This window comes from Falco cherrug, chromosome Z (genome assembly GCF_023634085.1).
Source record: "Falco cherrug isolate bFalChe1 chromosome Z, bFalChe1.pri, whole genome shotgun sequence".
In the NCBI taxonomy this organism is placed as follows: Eukaryota; Metazoa; Chordata; class Aves; order Falconiformes; family Falconidae; genus Falco; species Falco cherrug.
This window is the reverse complement of record NC_073720.1, coordinates 58041195-58057384: the sequence shown is the minus strand read 5'-3', so window position 1 is coordinate 58057384 and position 16190 is coordinate 58041195. Positions and strand designations below refer to the sequence as shown.

At 37.0% G+C, this 16190-nt stretch overlaps 1 protein-coding gene across 1 annotated transcript in view; it reads left to right on the top strand.

Annotated features, from left to right (window-relative positions):
* The window catches only part of SLCO4C1 (solute carrier organic anion transporter family member 4C1), a 32544-nt gene extending 22101 nt beyond the window's left edge, over window positions 1–10443 (top strand). Inside the window, exons 9-13 of the mRNA XM_005446880.3 lie at window positions 1614–1767; window positions 4286–4473; window positions 6505–6569; window positions 8435–8572; window positions 9678–10443. Coding sequence (XP_005446937.2) covers window positions 1614–1767; window positions 4286–4473; window positions 6505–6569; window positions 8435–8572; window positions 9678–9802 — 670 coding nt within the window. The 3' untranslated portion in view covers window positions 9803–10443. The remainder of the gene's footprint in view (window positions 1–1613; window positions 1768–4285; window positions 4474–6504; window positions 6570–8434; window positions 8573–9677) is intronic.
* Window positions 10444–16190: the final 5747 nt, after the last annotated feature.

Sequence of the window (16190 nt, the reverse complement as noted above, 5' to 3'; positions counted from 1 at the left end):
CTTAAAGGATTTGTTTTTGCCAAATTCTTTTGGCCATTTTTTTTTTTCCTTGAAAACTTGGAACAGAAATGCAGGAACAAACAGAACTACAGAAATTGTCACTGCAAGTCTCTGGGACTCCTTATTTTGGTTTGCTGTGAAAGAATACCCAACCTATAGAACTTTTAACCCCCATTTAATGGCCTGATCTGCTGGGCTTCTTTAGAAAACTGATTCATAAAAACTTACGTACACCACATTGTATTTCTTCTCTATTTTGATAATTTTTTTTTTGACCATGCATAACCCAAGAGGGACTGAACCTTTATAGGTCAGGGAAGGCCTGACCTATAGGCAACATTGTCTGCTTATGTAGAGGACAAATGTTGCCACTGAATTGATTAAATACTTCTGGGCCTGACATGCCTCAGGCTAACAAGGCACTGTATGAAAAAAACGGTGATCAGGGAGTTTGCTTATGGTGTACTTAGTGCTTTAAGCCAGAGCAAACTAACTTTAATTCTGATATGTATGAAAAATGAACTAATGTAGCTTCGTAGGGTTCAACTGTACTACAACCAGATTAAGTCTATAGGTAGTTGTGAAGTCCTTAATATTCCATGTGCGGTTTGAATTCTTTGTAAGCGTTTGGCTTAATTCCTAGATAAATTATTTCTCCTCTTAGTATTTGTGACCATCTTAAATTCCCTTGAAAAAGATCTGCCTTTTAGGTAATGAATCTGGAACTTTCAGTTTACAGTCCAACATCTGAACTACTAGCAGTATTAGTATCCCGGTTTCAGCTGACTGAACTTTTAACCTGGGAAGCTTCTTTTCTTAAGGCAAGACTATTAGAAATTCAAAGCATGTTTTTATTCTCTCCAGTTATGTCTTAAGAAGGTCCTCTCACATTGAAAACTTTTTGTTTTGTTTGTTTTTGGTACTAATAATATATTGGGACTACTTCAAATACAACCAGGCTATGGCCTATACTGGAAGCAATTGCCTAAATTGGAAGTAGTTACAGGAAGCAAGTGTTTAATTTAACTGTTCTTCATTAGTTATTCCCTAAACAGCCAGAGAAAATCTTTAAGATCCTTTTGGGTATGGTAAGACTCTGTATGTTGTGGCACTCTGCATTTAGCTTGTGCAGTCTAGATGTCTGCATAGCAGTGTTAAAAATAGTAAAAATGCAGTGGTTTTCCAACTGGACTTGAATCCAAAATGGGGGAAAAACACTGGAATATGATCAGTAGAATAAACAATACCAAATGCTGCTTTCAATCTTTTTACATTTTTTTTCTTAAAACTGTAAATTGAACGAATTAAAATGTATAAGGGTGTGTGGGGAAGGAGATGATAAAGTTAAGAATTGGGTTAAGACACAGAATTTTAGTCATCAGTTTTGTGATGGAAACTGGAGGAATCTATGGAAGGAATATAGCTAGGTACAGATAAATGGGAATTTTTAGAGTTGTAACTGCTAGGAACATGGCTTTTTTAAAAAGAATTAAGTGCATAGATCACCTGAATTGTACGTGAGATTTATTATCCTATAAAGACTGCATTACTTATTTAAAAACAGCAGATATATAAATTACTTTATTGAAAACATATTAACTTTTACCTTTCAGAACGGGCAAGCTATATAACTTCACAGCACCATGCAATGCTAAGTGTGGATGTTTGCGCTCCATGTACTACCCAGTTTGTGGCAGAGATGAAGTCCAGTACTTTTCTCCCTGTTTTGCAGGATGTGCATCACAGCTTTTTAACAACATGAAAAAGGTACTTTGTGCTACAAAACAGTTGATGTGATCTGTCCAGGTTTCCTGCAAAATGCTTTCTATATAGAAAACAAAACATTCTTCCTTTAGTATGACAAGAAATCAGAGTATTGAGTGGCAGTGTGTTTCCAATCCTCACCAGCTTGTGGGATGGATGTTGTTATGTGCCAGTCAATACTCTGAGCTAAGTGCTTTCAGATATTCCACTTCTGGAGGGTGTAATGATTAATACCAAATTTACTTACCTGATGACAGTTGATATTACACAGGATTTCTAATTTAGCAGTGATACAAAGTATACTGAAAACAATAAAAATTTAAATTACACTTAGCAAAATATATTGATTGCAATACTCAGTTCAGTCCCAATATCAGCATGATTCCCATTACTGGTCTCTATAACCCTCACGATGTTGGGCCACCCTAGTTGATGGGGAGTTGTGTGTGGGCTGAAGCCAGCTCAAGGCCATTGCTGTCTTTGAAATTCTTCTGCTAGTTGTCTGCCTTTGTATACTCTGTTGGGCTTAGCCATACTCCCCACCCCATGCTGATCTGGCTATCTTAAGGAGTCTTTTGCACTCTTTTAATGAACTCGGGGAGAAACACTTACACCGTTGGTTGGTCCACTCAACAGACATAGTTTCTTTTCTGCATAGCTTTCTTTGCAACAGCTGTGGTCATTCACACTGCATTGTTCTGTGAGCTTCATTGGCAAATCATCCTGCCCTATCTCTTCTTTTTTTTTTTTTTCATTGTAGGGGTTTATTGGTCAATAACAGTATGTGATCACTTATGCAGTGTCATATTGCAAATGTTACTTCTAGTAATATTTATAATGCTGAAAAGACATTAAACCTGCGTGTACTTTAAATAGAATTAACAATCAGAAAATTAGAAATTATCAACTTCCTTGACATTTAAACTTACCTAGATCTTTAAGCATAATGCAGTGTTTATTGTATGCATGGCAACCTGCTTCTGTGAGTTTCCAAACCTTGAATATCAGTTGCCTCTGATGTAGGAATGGTAAGCCATGTAAGTGGCTGGTTATTATCAAGCCTTCCCAGAACTGAGAGACTTTTTGTGCTTGTCTTGACTGGTACAACAAAGTCTTGAACAGGGATGTGGGAGGAGTGCAGGAAGATCTTACAGGTAGGCAAGCTGAACCAGGGAGTGCCTATGGGGACTTTTTATATCAGAAAAAGATAATGGTAAATGAGCAGAGGTATTATGTAGGAGACTGACTGCCTCTTGCTGTGAAAACATCACTCTTCACTGATATGTATTAATTTTTTTTGTTTGAAAACAAACTTGAGTGGATTTATAATGAAGAGCATAAAACTATTCCGTTTGTTCACCTGTTTACAAAAGCAGTCCAACATTGCTTCTGTTCTTTCCTGCTTAAATCTTAGAGTAGAGCTCACATCTCTTCCTGTGAAGTACAGGCCAGTATAAAGACCAGCCTGTTTATAGTCAAGGCTGCCAAGCTAGGTGATCTGGGAATTGCCAGCACTTCTGAAGAATGGGAACTGTTGTGGTTTCCAGTTTGTTCAGCTACTGTTTGTAACTGGATATATCTGTTATTTAAGCTTGAAGAACAAGGCTTGAGGAAGTAGTGGCACAAATAGGTGTGAATCTAAACAATTAACCCAATTCAAGTAATGGTTTTTAGTAGTCAAGACACTTGAAATTCTTTGGAGTATAACTTCTGAATTGTACAGAAATAATCAGCAGTTCTGGTTAACAAACTTAGGTAATGGTTAATATTAGCTTATTTCAATAATGGAAAAATGACTTTTGAACAATGCAAGATACCTTCTGCTGTGAGGGAAATGCAGCTTTTGGCTACCCTTTGTTCAGAAATCACACTTTGCAAATGAAACCAGTCTCATATGGGGAAAGAGAAAATGGGTGTTTACTTCCTTCTTCCAGCCCTTGGCACCCTCCATAGTTTTACAACGTTCTCAAAGAGGTGATTTGTTTAAAAATTACATATTTTCAAAATTATTGGGTGTGTATTTATATCTCAATATAAAAAAAATCTTGTACGGGCCAGTGTAGCTTGTCCTGTCTTAATTGTACACAGTAACTGGTGTTATCATCACTGATTTGTAATAAGATTTCAGTGCGAAATTTAGTGTCTCAAGGATTACTCTGTTGTTTTTTTATGTTATATACTGCATATAATTGTGTCTCTAACTTGAAAATCTTTCAGGTTTTCTGTACTTGTAATTAAAAACTTGCTTCACACAAAATGCAGACTATCACTGTGTTTTTAGATCACAAAACTAAAAACAACTTTTGCTTAGCTGAGATGTATTGGTCAAGTTCTGCTGAACCAGTTTTAAAAATGATGGTTACAATGTTATGTGATCATCAGGAAATGGACCATTTCCCATACAGTAAAGTCAGGGTTTATTCTTGTATTCAGTGTGATGCAGACCCAATAAACATCTACTATATTAGTATCACTTGGTGTCATTCTTAGAGCTAAATTTTGATTAATAAATTGTTTGTAGACTTATCACAACTGTTCCTGTATTGGGAAACCAAAAGGAGAAAATGGTTCAGAAGATTTTCTCTATGAAGCCGTCCCTGGGAAATGTCCAACACTTTGCAGACTTCTACCTTTATTCCTGACCTCCTTCTTTTTCGCTGTTGTTTTTACATTTATGGCTGTTACTCCAACAACTGTGGCCATTCTGAGGTATGTTTTATTTTTTTTTGAACTGAAAAATAGGTAGCATTCCTGTGAAAACTCAGGTCAGTGAAATACTCTATAATTTGTTTTGCTTTGGGATGTGGACTTAAACCAACGTGTAAGGGATTTAGTGTACTTTGTGTAGTAAGGAGGCAGTACTTGAGGTAGAGGACAGTCATACCACTGTTCATTATCTCTGTAATTACATTTAGTTAGTACATACTGTTTGAATATATTAAAAAGAATAATCTTCCCTACTTGTAGCAAAATCCCTCTTTCATAGGAGCACTCCTGACTGTTGTAGTCAAAGCATAATAATGCACCATGTGCTTGGATGAAGAAAATATTAAAGTAGCCTGTGTATCAATGGTTGCAGGACTTCAAATTTTACCAAGAAAAGAATAAAATAACAATCAGTCTTGTATTCTTAAGCTTTGCTTCCTGCCTCAGTTCAGAGTTCTGACTTGCAAAATTGTAGTCTGTCAAGAACTGCAGGCTACGTCTCATGTAATGTTGATGTTATATGTATGGTAGTGATTAATATAAAATGTGACAGCATGTATGTGGCTGTTAACCAGTGCTCTGACTGTCTTTCAAATTTCTGAGTCTCATATGCATGAAAGCTAGATACATTAACTTTTGTAATGTATGGTCATTATTCTGAAAGTAGAGCTGTTTCACTTTATGTTGAAATCTGACTTGTATCTCTAATACTTCTGGAGATAAAATGTCCATGATGCATAGGTATACATGTGCTATACACTTGATGCTTTGGGGAGGGTGTGGTTAGATGCTCTTTTTTCAGATGTTCTAGGCAGGGCATTGGGAAGGGAAATGATACATTGCAACAGAGCTTTGTAGTAGCTTCCTGTTCAGGGTTGCGGTAAATCTGGAATGAACAGTTTGTCATATCAGCGTGGGGCAGAATAATGTAAAGTGTTGCATTATCTTCAAAACTGAGCTGATGTTTTATTTAGGTAATTCTAAGCAGTAGCATTTGGAATTCTGAGTCCTTGTGCACTTCGGCTGGAATGAAGAAATGGGTTTTATTGGAGAGGACTGTAGAGCAGTTTAAGTCTGCAAAATCTAATTCAAATAGTTGAATGTGATGTCAGTTATTATAATCTGATGTCTTTTCAGTAGGCCTATTTTGTGCAACTGAAAGTGTAAACCCACATGTTTGTGGGAATATTCTAGTGCTAGAAATAATCACCCACACTATACAAAACTCATTCTTCTTCCTTTAATTTTCTTTATGGGTAGGGAGATCCTAACAGTGACTGGTAAGTGCTCATCATGGATGTTTTTCTATGGTTAATCCTCATACATACTCCAGAATGAGGGAATAACTCCTGAATACTGCCCTTTTTTTTTTTTAGCAGTGACAGTGCTTCAATTATACGGTTTGTTAAACAGTGCTGAAATGAAATTGTATAAATTAGGTTGTGTTTAATCACTTTAAGACACTGTCAGGAGAAAATATTTGTTGCTGGAGAAATATCTGAAAGAAAGGGGTAGGATGTAAATTTTCCTAGTTATGAAATCAAAATATGTTGATTTGTATAGCTAGGCCAGAACTGATTACTTGTAAGGTCAGGTGACCATATGTAAAGGCTATGGGACATACAGTACCTGTGCTGTGCTGAAACCTAGTCTCAATTCATATATTGTTTGTTTAGGAATAGTAGCTTAGGACTGCATCCTAGCACTGTCCTTAACTTCCTTGGTTCTTGTGTGGAAAAAAAATGTTCAACAATGTATCAGGGTGCCGCTGGTAAGCTAGGTTTTTGTTTGTACTGTTTTGTTAAACTAGGTCAATCTAAAATTCCTTGATGAGCTGCTGGCGTTGCTTATATTTGTTGTCAATACCCCTCTTGAAGTTTTGTTACTTGTTTTGTACACAGGATTTCTAAACCCCTCTGCAATTAATGGGTTAAAAGAGTGTATTAAGAAAAAGTGTATTCACTGAGGGACAAAGCAGAGACATGGAAGAGTTACCTTGTTTACCAGGTCTTAAACTGCAAATTTTGTTTCCAGGTGTGTGCCAGATAAGCAGCGCTCATTTGCTCTTGGAGTACAGTCAGTGTTTCTACGACTACTGGGTATGACTTCCTTATTGAAACACTTGCCTCAGAGTAATTTACTTGACACTTTTCTAGACTTAAAAAATACTGCATTAAGAACCTTTCAGAGGACTTTGAAGCAGCCTGTCATTATCTTATAGAATACATTTGTTGTAAGGCAGATGCCATCTGGATTCAAATTCCTTTTCAAGGTGTGTGTGTTCATTTTAGCTTTTCTTGTTCTTATTGGCATGAACAAAATACAGGTCACTGTCATTCTTTAAGCAAAAGACATCTGCTGTCACTTCCCCCAGAAGAAGGCCTATTCTGAAAAGAAGACCTATTCTGAAAGTTGAGATAAGAAAAAATGATGTACTAGAAAACAGCTTAATGTAGTTAACATCTCAAGTTCCAGAAGTTAAAAGAAAGAGACACTGTCTCATACAGTTGTGTCCTTATGGGCCGTGCCAGTATATTTTAGAGTGAATAGGTGGAGTCTTCCCTCTTCTGCCTTCCCTTTCAATTCCTTTGACTAATTTTAACCTTTACTGAAATTTTAGGCACTGGTACGTGAATAATTACTGAGTTTTTATGTGGGAAATCTACTATTTAAATGCTAAATCTAAGCATCTCCAGGATCTCTGTAAGATAGGTGAATCACCCTAAATAAAACATAAAGCTTAATGTAGATATACTCTGAACCATTAGTTTGAATTTTTTCAGGCATCTTTTAAACTCTTTGTTTAGTCTAGACACTTTTTGAATGGCATATGTAATTCAAGACCAGGTCAAGGCTCAGTTACTGGTTAGACTTTTATGTCAATATTCAGTACTGCAGCCATTCCCTGACATTTGAGATCAAATACCTAGCAGTGTTAGGTCTGCTTTGCTGTACCTATTGAAACTCCAATTAATCTAAGTAATTTTACCAATAAAGCATAGCAAGAATAAACATCCTCACAGCTAGAAATCAGCTGGGAGATAGTGTTAAGTATTGTATGAGGGGTTCTCTGTTTCATTTTACTCAAAATTATCAATGGCGGAGTCTTAACTCTTGACTGTACTGTGGAGCAGAGGATAGGAGAACCCTTTTCACTGCCTGTACAGATTGTGGCTGAAGAAGGCAGTAACTATCAGCATTGCTATCAAGTTCTTTATGCTAAGGAATCACACAGAGGTCCTAGACAGAGCTGCTGTAGTGAGTACATAGCTGCTTGCTAGCTCAAGAGCAGTTTAGGCCTTGAGCAGGTTAGGTAGACATGCAGTGATGTACCTGGAGTGTTTGTTAAAAAATTGGCTATACCTGGATGCAAACTACTTGTGCTTTATAAAGCACTGTTATAACAGGAATCACACAAATTAATAAATTCTGCGCAGGAATAATTTTAAACACTATTCATTTCATGTGAAATTTTTCCTGGAAGCTGGGCTACGTCTGAGGGATGGAAAAAAAGGACAATGGAACGTATTAAGAGAATATTTTAGTTCTCTGCATTTGAAACAGGTTAACATATATGATTGAAGGAAAGGGACTTTTCCTTCAATTAAAATCCTGCTTTCCTGATTAAAATTAGGGGGGGAAACACTTAATCAGTTTTTCTTTTCTCGTGAAAACTGACGAAGTTACAAGAAGGTCAAGTCTTTGAACAAACTTGTTGCTTGATAATCAAGTGGGAGCTGTATGAAGAATTAACTGGTACTCTATCTATCCTAAAAGAGAGCAGTGGAAGAGGCACATTTGCTATGTAATATGAGCCCTATGACTTTGATTAAAATGTTATATTTAGTGTGTACCTCTCCCATTTTATCTTCCTCACCAGCTTGGCATTTCATTGTATGCATTAAGATTAGATAAGGGTATTCCAGGTAAGTCAAACATTCTAACATGTTACTGTGCTTTTTAGGTACTATTCCTGGACCAATTTTGTTTGGTGTTGCTATAGACAACAGTTGTACTCTGTGGGATATTAATGAATGTAAAACTAAAGGAGCCTGTTGGGTTTATGACAATGAAAGAATGGCTTATCTGCTGATGGGCATAAGTAAGTGACGACTTCATATTAAGTACATGTACTAGGTAATAGATATATGGACCTTGACTGCTAGATGGGAATTGTATTGAAACAGAACCTTAAACTTTTATTTCTTAGCAGCAGTGTTTTTTTAAAAAAAACTTTTTTTCATAAGTAATAAAAAGCAGAATAATAATGAAAGAGCAAGACCACATTAAGTAGCTCTTATTGGCCTAGAAAACTTTAAATAGCAATAATATGAAATAGTTTTGCTCTTCAGTCTTTCTTAATTGTCACACTTTATTTGGTGAATTTTAAGGGATTGGCACATATTGCAGTCTTATCTGGCTTGGTCTGTTGACATCTAAAGTCTGAGGGGCTTTCTTCCTCTTGTTATTTCAATTTTTTTTCCCTAAATTAGTATCAAGATCTTGAAAATATCTCTGAACACTAGTCAATTTTCTTAACTTGTTTAACAGTCTGCTCCCTTTAAACATGTGAGGTATATATGATAACTGCTGTTGTCCTTGCTACTAGCAACTGTGATGCTTACAGCGCATAAACTGAACTGCTAACACCTAATCTTGAAACTGAAAAAGCAGGAGTCACAGCTTCATGTTTCAGTGTCTCTCAAGCATATTTGTGATAAAATATCCCTCCTGTTTTTTTCCCCTCTCCTTGCCCTGCCCCCAAGCTGCATAAACACAATTATGTATCAGCGATGAGTAAATGGAACAACTTTTCTAGGTAGCTGAGAAAAGAATACTTAACAGGTTTGCATGTGGGGAGTTTAGTTTGTGGCAAAGAGGATCTTGATGCAATGAAGATCAGTACTGAAATGAGAAATAAGGAAGACTTGCACTTCAGGCTAGAATGGGATGAAGAAATACAGAACTGAAGTAATGACAGTAGCTGCTGCAAACAAGAACTGGCAGGCAGGTGAGGGATCTGAAGTCAGTTGGAACACTGCTTTTACCTGCCCTGTGCAGTTCATGTGAAAGACATTGAATTATGCAGCATACATCTAGAAGTCTTACAGTGTAACTCACCATGTGAAACTTTATAAATGACTAAAATACTCTTGTCTGCTGTTGAAGGTGACTGCAACAAGGACTCTTCTATTCTCTTCATTCAGGTGCTGCTTGCAAAATCATCACAATTGTCTTTGTGGTCATAGCCCTATGCTTGTATAAGCCTCCACCAGCAAGTGCAACCCTGTCACGAAAGGATTCAGAAATGGTATCTTCCATATGCACATAAAGCATGAGAAAATCGGGGGCTTTCAAAAGAAGCTAGTAAGAATAAAAAATATTACAACACTTGTACAAAAGTTCTTTTACACGATTACCTAACCATAAAAGATCATACTCTGTTCTTGAACAGCTTAAAATATTTGTGAATGTGTAGTGTTCTCCAACTTGCTAAACACACTTTTTAGCATTCCATTATGTATATTCAAAAAAGGGATGCTTAAATTTTAAAAGTCTAATATTAAATATCGCAGTTATAATTTAAAGGAAATTAGCTCATTTTTCCTTTTTTTTTTTTTAAATCAGATTAAACTGGGCTGACTGTGAGCCCCATTTCCCTCTGCTTATAAAGTAATATGTAGTGAGACCGTAGTGGGACAAAACAATTAACTTGGTATATTAAGGGGTACTGCAGATGATTAATGGACTTATTTTAGTGTGCACATAATCTGGGCTAGTGCCTTAGTTGGGGACTAACTATAGATGATAAATTTGGGAATATTTATAGCTAGGTTTTTAAAATATCTTAACATGTTATCCTAATGGCATAAATTTACTTTTTTGCAGTTATAGAAAAATGTAAATAGTTATTATAGGATAGCTGGGTTTGTAGCAACAAAATTATCTGTTAATTAAAGTGCCTTAGTTTGTCTGGAATATATATAGAAAGTTGCTGTCCAACTGTTTTCTTCTAAGCATTGTTAACACTTTTCTATAAAATCTGAAAATAAAACCTATTTTCTTACTGCTTATTTATGTGCTGTGTGATTTCTAAATGACTGAGTTCTAGATGTCTCAGCTCTAAGAAACAGTGTCTAAAGCTAGCAAAGAATATATATACAAGCATGAAAAGTAGGAAAATACAGCTTTAGTTATTCCTTGACGTATACCTTGCATAGTACTAAAACTTTATTGTGTAACACAATAGATGTGCTGTACGAATTGGCCACTTTTACCAGATGTTAAACTGTATTGCCTGCTACTGAAATATTCAGTATTGACTGGACAATTTTAATGAGCAAGGTATTCTCTGCACTTGTTTAGTTTGTTAATGTAAACTTCCTTTCTGTTGCACTGGCTATGCATGTCACTTATGTAGCTGTGTGTACCTTTTTAATTGGGTTACATGGATTGTACTTATTGACTACTGAGATCTTTAAACAAGTGCTAAATCAAAGGATTATGGCATATGGGTCATGTTTCATCTAATTCTTTAAATGTAGCTGTTAAACTAGGTCAAGGTTAAGTGTACAGCTGAAGAGGATCCTCTAACTATTCAGAAACAACTGTTCAGGAAATAAAGCTAAATAGACTACACCTCCTGAAAACAAAGTAATTCATGGCTTTTGAGGCAGAGGAGGGAAGAGGTAGAATGCAACAACTGAATTTATGCTTGCTCTGTTTAGCTGAATGTCTCCTGATGATAACCCATTCCTGCTAAATGGGTTCACAACAAGATAGGTAACTTCTCTTGAAAGAGCTAAATACTGACCTTCCATGATGTTTGGGAATATGGCCTAAAACTCTGAGCTGTTTCCAGTTCTAACATGGTTAGTGTGGGGCATAGAAAATCACTTAATCGTATTGAAGACATGCAGTGTCTTGGTAGCTAAATGGGAAACTTTCTTCTCTTGCTCTGTCTTGGGCTGAGATCGTAGTTTATGGTTTCTGTTGCTTCATGTGATTGTGCAGGTTACAAAACTTGTGGGGCAGAGCAACAGGAGCTTCCTTTTCTTTGGAAGTCATCATCAGCCTTAGTTCCACTGGAGTGGTTATTTGGGTGGAGAAGGAAGGAAGTACTGCTGTTGCAATTCATGATCTAGCCTATGACTTGTTAGATTACCCTTCCTAGTGTAGGAGGAGCAGTTAGAATAGAGACCAAATATTTTGAACTGGCCAAGTTTACCCATTTACCTTGTATCACAGCAACATTAAATTAACAGGTACAGCAACAGATAGCAGATGTTGTGTCGGAGGTTTTACTAGGTAAAGGCAAACATCACTGACAAGCTGAACAAGTGTGTGCTAGGTATTTGGACAGGAGGGGTGAATTTAAAAACTGCCCAAATGACTGAGCCCGGAGGATCAAAGCACAAAGTTCAGTTTAAGTCAAGTAGCTAATGCTGTGCCCCACAGATCAATACTGAGGCCAATTCAGTTCAATCTCTTCATTAAAGACCTGAAGGATGGGATAGATTATGCTCTGGGGAAGTGGCTGATAGACCAGATGGTTCTGCTGCCATCCAGAGGTACCTTGAAAAGATGGAGGGGGAAATGGGAGCCTTGTGAAGATCAACATGGAGAACAGTGAAGACCTACACCCAGGGACAAATAATCCCATTCATTAGTAACATGTAGATGGCCACCCAACTGGAAAGCAGCTCTTCAGAAAAGTCCCTTGGGTTTTTGATGGACAAGGTTACCACAAGGCAGCAATACCCCCTTTCCACAAAAAAGGCCAAAAGAATCCTGGGCTCCATTAGGCAAAGCACTACCAGCAGGCTGAGCAGGGTGATCCTGCCCTTCTACTTGGCACTGTTGAGAACACACCTGGAGTGCTGGGTCCAGTTCTGGACCATCCAGAAAAAGTGTTACAGGCTTATTGGAGGAGGTGTGGTGCAGGGCTGCAAAGATCATTAGGGGACTGGAGCATCTGAATTTTATTTTGCATGTGGCTACCATACATATAATTATTTAAAAGTGTAAAGTATTTTGTATACATACCTTGCTTGCATGGTTGCTTTGCACATGATTAGAGGCATCTGAACAAAATGACCTGAACCGGGCTGTTAGTAAACAGAGTAGATGCACATATGTCTCCTGATATATTATAGACAGAAACATGGGAACCTTAGGAATGCTTCAGCTTGCTAGATGTTTTTACATATTTGAAGTTCAGTTGCTGACCATTACTGAGGTGATGAGTGTAGGCCTTGCACTGCTTGCTGGTCTAAAACCTGTTAAAGGTAGAATAAGTGTAAAACAAGTGTAAGAAAAATACTGAGAAAGCATCTTTCAGGTCTGAAAGTCTTCAAAAGGGTTCTGGGTTGAGTAGTGTTTAAGTTTGGGAATGAATGAATATGAAATAAGTCTATAATATTTTGTTACAGTAGCAGAACATAAAGTTGTGATTTAATATATGCCTGGGGTGGGTATTTTGTTTTTTGTTTCGGTTGGTTGGTTGGTTTGGATTTTTTTTTTTAAATATTATTATTATTGTTATTGTTATTTTGCCAGCAGATGGGTCTGTTTCTCTTAACAAAAGTCAGATATTTTTTTTATTGTTGTTGGAACATTACAGTTCTTTAGAGTGCAAAGCAGAAAATATGCAGCTTTGGCAAAAATATTCTGTTAATGGAAGTGTGACTGGTTTTTTTGGTCTCCTTGATTTCTATTTTGCAGAGGCAGTGACTTTCTTCTTGTGGTAGATACACGGATATGCCTGTGTATGATTTCTTTTCTTTTTATGACATGTCTGTGCAGCACTCTATGCAACTCTGTTTTTGTATGGGTTCTTGTCTTTCTTTTTCCCCAAAGACAGAAATCCCCAGGCCAACAAAGCTCAGTGTTGGATTAGAAGAGCTTTACAGAAATACAGAGGGAGCCAATTAATCTTGTATCTCCATAATAAATGATGGAAAAAAGCTAGGAGACATTTGTGTGCTGCTCCCATGACAAATATATCTGAAAAGTGGGTCTACTGTACAGAGGAGTTTTATGGATCTGCGCTGCTTACTTCTGTATATGCATTTCAAAATCAGTGTGCTGGTAACTGGTTGTAAAACAGCCAGTCCTTTCCAGTCTACAGAATACCTTAGGAAATGCACAAAATGGAAGTCCCAGGGGCACATATAAAGTTTTTTTCTGATCATGATTAACCTTTAAGCATTGAATTGGAGCTCTTGCTCAGAGGTGAAATACAAATCAGGAAAATAAAATCCAAATTGAGTGTGGAGATCGTCATTCCCTCCAAATTATACAGAAACTTCTAATAATGACTGGGCTAACTTGAGATCTGTTTTGCCCCCAGTATTTTGCTCTGAGATTGTCTTTAAAGGAACAAAGTGAGGAAATATTTGATTTGTTTGAAAGTAAAACAGAATCATAAGGTAAGGTTAGCTGGTCTGAAGACAGTGAAGGGTTTGTTATTTATTTAGAGGGAATCAGGTTGCTTAGGCAAAGTGTTTAATATTTGGTGCACTTACCATATGTACAGCTGGAGGAAGCTTGTGTCACAAAAACTGAAAGTATTAGGTGACCTATAAACCTTATAAGAAATGACTGAACTGTAATAAAAATGCAAGCTGGAGAGAGAAAATTAGTGCTTTTCAGGTTTTTTTCCTACCTACTCATCTTTTAAAAATGTCTCACTTGTCATGTTTTAATTTATTAGATGTAGAGATTGGTTTCATAGATTAGGAAAAGCCTGCTGATTAATGCAAATCCACATCTCCCCCTTTGTGCTTTGCTTTTCTTAGGCATCTGTTGCTGTTCCTTTGAATGGCAAACTGTCAGGCTACAGGTAATGGAGGGTCCAAAACACTGAGGTAATTACCTGCAATAAACGAACTGAAGCAGTTCCAGCAAGATATTGGCAAACATACTAAAACAGCTACAACAGGAGACATGGAATGAGGTGAAAGAAATGGGGGCTGAAAATGTGACACGTGGCAGGAAATTCATGTAGCAGAGGAAGAAGATTACATTGCTATTGTATTTTATTCTAGTCAAAGTGAATAACCTTCATTTGAAATGCTTTATAAATCAATTATTTGTGCTATGGGAACACAAGGACATACAGTGGTTGATTGCATAAAGGCATTACCTCCTGGAAACAAACCCTGAAAACACAACTGGTACTGTGCACATGTTACAGTATGTGGAAGGATAGCTAGAAGAAAAAAGATACATTATATGCAGCCTGAAGTTGTTTTAACTTTCTGATGTCGAAATGATTTACTCTTTTGTAAGGCTGTGTAATACATATGCTAATCTAATTTTTGTGATTTTTGCTTGCTAAATGTCAATGCTTCCTTTCCAGCTACCTGGGTTTGATTTTTAACAACATTCTCTTGAATGTGGCTCTGCTTTTCTTTGGATGTTCCATCATCTGAAACAACACTGCAATGAGGGATCTCTTAAGCTTCACCTCCTAAGAAAACAAATTGTGACCTGTTCTTGTCACTTTCCTTCATGCATAAGATTTCCTCCATATCCTCCTTGAGAATTTTTTGGCTGTGGGTGAATCTGTACCAAATTTGATGGACACACGAAAATGTGAACCTTCCAGAAAGTACATCAGACTTCATCAGAATAGATAGCTGGGTGCCATCCACAAAGAAAGTTGTAACTCGGCCTTCTGCCTTTTATTTTTTTTTTCTTTTTTTTGCAGCTAGAAGTCAGCTAGGTGATTGCATGTAGATCTGGAGCAGTAATTGCTGCTCATAGATGGGCTGTAAGACAGCATTGGGAAGGCTGGGGGCTGTGCTGAGATTGTAGGGCAAGTCCACCTGGAGACAGGCTTAGTTGATCCAGGATCATGGATCAGCTTATTTCTAGTTGTAAGACCCTTTGCTTTCCTTTCACTTAGCTATAGTTGTTTTTATTTTTACTTTTTTGTGTGACCGTATACCTCTCTGCTCATGTTTTACTCTTTCCCCAGAATAAGAGAATTTTAAGAACCCTGTAAAAAGCAACTTTATTCTTTCAAAATGGTTTCCTAAGAAGTGGATAACAAAATGAAGTCTGTTGGCTTAAAGCTGCAGTAACCAATACTAAGAGTAACACAGGCAATTATTTTTATATTTAAAAACCTTCACAGTAACACAAATTTCAGATTCACTTAGTTTTAATTCAAACACGGCTCTGACTTCATGTAGGTACCATTTTTACCATTACTTAGCACTTACTATTGAAGAACTGTCTCTCACGCCCTGTTAACTCAAACAGGCGGAAAAGGTCTTGCCTAGTGTTTTGATCCTACCACTCTGTGTGCAAATATTTAACTTCAATCATGTGGGCTGTTCTGTCAAAGTATCCATAGATTTCAAGCTGAGCAGATGCATAAATGTTTGTGAGGAAAGGGCTATAAGCACCTCTGAGCTACTGAGGCAGTGACTTCTACCATGAAACGGTTTTCTCATCATGTTCACACCTTCAGGCAAACATAGGCTCTCGTTTAAAGCACAAAGCCAATAGAAAAGACAAAGCTAATAAAAACAATTGGAAAACAATAAGATGTTATTAATTCAACTCCTGTATAATAATAAAATCTTTCCTACTATAGGTCTTCCTGCCTGTTTGAGTAGGACTTACTACCACCTTTTGGGGCATTTATTTTTTTCTTGAATACTTGAGCTATTATGGAAAGTCTATCTCAGAGCCTTTTGGAGTGAGAA